The following is a 3,584-nucleotide window of genomic DNA, read 5'->3' as shown; positions in this document are numbered from 1 at the left end:
TGTATAGGCAAATCACAGGTATTTGTCACAGAAAACTTTTTATTTTGGACACAGCTTAAGATTAAGTTACAAAATCTCTAAACCAAACTAAACATAGACATGCCATAAACAATAAATTATATTTACCGACAGAGAGTCCTCTCCAACTTGACTGCTTCCAATACCAATCAAATTAGGTGAGTAGAAACGTTGGTACATTGAGTTGGCTTGACAAGTATCAACAATGAACAACAGCTCATGATATCTACAAATTAGGTCAAATTCAAAATTAAAATCCAGTCTACTGTACCATTATGATTATCTATACATTATTACTCAACAACACCACACCCCTGAACACCACACCCAAACACAGAGCACTAAACTATATTGGCCTGCACCACTGACGCCACCACCACCACCACCATTATTCACAGTTAAACGTCTGTGTTCCATTCTGGCATAGGGTTAGCCAGGTTCACATGATGGCACTCTTTCACTGCAATCTGTCTTGGGCCAGATCATAGCCTTCTAATCTCTATGGATTTTCTAAAATCTACCACTTGCGGATCTAGGGATTTGATATAGAGGGGCCCAGTAAGGGACTTTCACAGATGGGGGTCCATAGCACCTAAGCCCTGGCTCCCCCAGCCATGGTTGGGACTGAGGTAAGAAAATTTTTGATTATGGCACTCTAAGACTTCAATTTCAATATAATTTTCTTTTTTCTCCATTTATTTTTTTTATAATTTTGAAACATTAAAGTGGCCCAGGTTGGCTGAATCCATCCCCCCTCCCCACATGATTCCCCCGCTGCTTATTGAACTATCCCTACAGAAGTTGTTCACTCAGTACCATAAATTGCACATCCGCACACGATCTTCCTCATGGTACATTTTACTTGCATTACTACAAACCGTTATTTTTTCTTTTCAAATAATTATACAGTACTACTAAATATCAAAACTATGATATTTAACTGTATCTTTCATAACAAATAATAATGATAATATTAGTAATAAATAAATTAATAATAAATTCATAATAATCACCGTTGTTTCTGCCACATTTGTTGAAATGCATCAGCCAGCTCCACGTTTGAGATTTCTTCAGCATCTTGGAACTTGAGAAACCCATCACCACCGTGACCAGTCATGTAAATGAGAATGTTGCTACGGTCATCTGATAATAACCTCTTGGAGCGGGGGGTGCCTGGGGGAAGGCGTCCTGTCAGTACCCGAATGAAGTTCTCAACAGTCACCTTGTGAAAAAAAGAAGCAAGATCTTTCCAAACACTGAAGATCACAGATTCTCAATGGAAGATATAACAAACTATTGTAATACCAGATTGAAAATGAGACAAGATGTAGCACAAGAATGCTTGCTAGGGAAAACTGAGTTTTCTACATCTTGTTTTAGCGAGTTTGGATTTAATAATTCATTCGGAATTAGAAGAGTTTCAGATTTTAAGAACACATGTATTATTTTTAATTGTATTATAACTATGTTTAACAAAATCGCCGGAGAAATGTTTTAGCGTTCTCTTTATCATGGGAATGATAAGTTTTAACGTGTTATGTGCAGGCAATAATCAGACTGTTTGCTTTAAAACTGCCCATGCATGTCCATACGCATGCCCAGAATGATCTATCTATCTTGGGATTTTCCACATGTACTTGACAGTGCCTATAAATCTTTGCTGCACATGAGGTGAAAATAGGGTCGCTTAGTGAGGCAATATCTCCTCTGCTCGAGATAGTAATTACTTAAGAGCCTAGCCTAGGCCTAACCTAGACAAAGATTAAATTTGGTTATATGAAAATTTGCTTTCGCCATTTAGGCAAATGATTTCAATTTTTTTTTTCACCAAACAGTTTCTCAATTCGCGTTTGCGAATTGGCGAATGGCTAGCGTGAGCATAGCCAACAGCTAAATGTCCTATCTGAAGAGCAAAGTAATTAGAGCAAAGTGTATTACCAAAACACACAAGCAAGTGTTTACAGCATTTGAAGGTCTCAAACATTTTCCATCTCACACCAAATAATAATTGACATGTCAACAAGGATGCGAAGCCCCGCCCACAAAGTCACGAAAACCTTAGACAATGGCGGCTAGAATTACCGAGTTGGCGAAGATTTTCTTTGCTATCAACCTTCTTTAAGAAAGAGAATTCAGGGTAGGCAGTATGCAAATGAATCATATATTCATAGTGTAATCTATTTCATGGAACATGGCGGGGAAATTGTTGTAAAAGCCTCTGTATTTCACTCTCAAAGGAAGTGGGAAAAGCCATATTCAGTCAACCTTGTTGGCGGCAAAGGCCAAGTCACTGATGCGCACTGCTCGTGTAAATCTGGGTATCTATAACCAAGCATAGGCATCTAGGCCTAGGCTCACGTATGTTTCGCATTTAAACCAGCTGTCTAAGGAAATTAAAATGTCAGAGAAAAAGTTTTTGATCACGTGACTAAATGACACTCGCTGATTTGTCGGTTTATCTGTCAATCAAATCTCGTTGAGATGTTAACTGTAATGCAACGGAGGACAAATCAACAGATGAAAACCTGAGCACCAACCTCATAGCCTCTATAATCAACTTCAATATCATCCCCATAGACATTTATGTGCTGCCTAGCATTGTTGAAGACAGCAGCTGAAAAAAACAAAAACATTTTATTTTATTAGTTCTTAATCAATAAACATATGATTCAATTAACGATTGAATTGCTCAAAAAATAGGCTCCCAGTGGGAGCATGTGTGTACTGCTTGACATTGATTATTTTTTTTACCACTTATGTGGAGACTATTTGGGAGACTCTTAATTTCTATCTTTAGCTTATGATGCAATGGTATCACATAGCATCACAAGTTCTGGCGGGCTTTCTAGACTGCAGCACAGTTCATGATGGTATTGAAATCAATATCAGACATAACGATCGTTTGCGCTTTCGTCATCAAGCATCAAGGACCCAAGCATTTTTCCACACAGTATCCATCAGGTTGTTTCGTGTCTAGGACCAGGTAGCTAGATTGTTAACTGACGCCGTAGTCCTAGACAGCCCATCCTCCTTTCTTAGTAAAAGTTCATAATTATTTTGATTCGTTGTAATGTTTGTTGTTTGTGTGTGTTGCTGAATTTGGGGTTGGTCAACCGTCTTTTCTACAGTGATTTGGTTCACTTTGGTTGACCCTGGTCTCCCCAAATTTTATTTTTTTTTTGTCACTCTCTATTTTGTTCATGTTTGTTTGTTTTGTTCTGTAATATTTCCTGCACTCCAATATCAACATATAATATAAAAAATGGCAATAACAACATAATTCAGTGAACAGAATAATGAGAAAGGAATGCAGAGGATAGCTCTATAAGCCCTGAGGCTTGTTTCCGTAGAGGTCCCAACAAAAATGGCAGAAACAAAAACAAAGAACAGCAAAAAATTACACGGTCAAACTTAAGCCCCTCTCCCACCAGGGTTTTTTTCAGCATACGAGTTACAAGAGGATGCCGAGTTGCTAACTCGGCAAAAACTCGTAGGACGATTCGGAAAGCTCGGAGAGGACTCTTACCTACTCGTAGCAGCTCTGAACTCGTGGCGCTAATTTTGAA

The 3,584-nt window shown here is 38.4% G+C and overlaps 1 protein-coding gene across 1 annotated transcript in view; it reads right to left on the bottom strand.

Annotated features, from left to right (window-relative positions):
- Nucleotides 1-3,584, bottom strand: part of LOC117100421 (GPI-anchor transamidase-like) — a gene marked incomplete in the record, with an annotated part of 19,459 nt that overhangs the window by 9,965 nt on the left and 5,910 nt on the right. Inside the window, 3 exon segments of the mRNA XM_033240099.1 lie at nt 127-244; nt 1,032-1,240; nt 2,556-2,632. Coding sequence (XP_033095990.1) covers nt 127-244; nt 1,032-1,240; nt 2,556-2,632 — 404 coding nt within the window.

This window comes from Anneissia japonica, unplaced genomic scaffold (genome assembly GCF_011630105.1).
Source record: "Anneissia japonica isolate Jap-2015-1 unplaced genomic scaffold, ASM1163010v1 scaffold1642_len504882_cov181, whole genome shotgun sequence".
NCBI classification, from domain to species: Eukaryota; Metazoa; Echinodermata; class Crinoidea; order Comatulida; family Comatulidae; genus Anneissia; species Anneissia japonica.
This window is presented reverse-complemented; position numbering and strand designations above follow the sequence as displayed.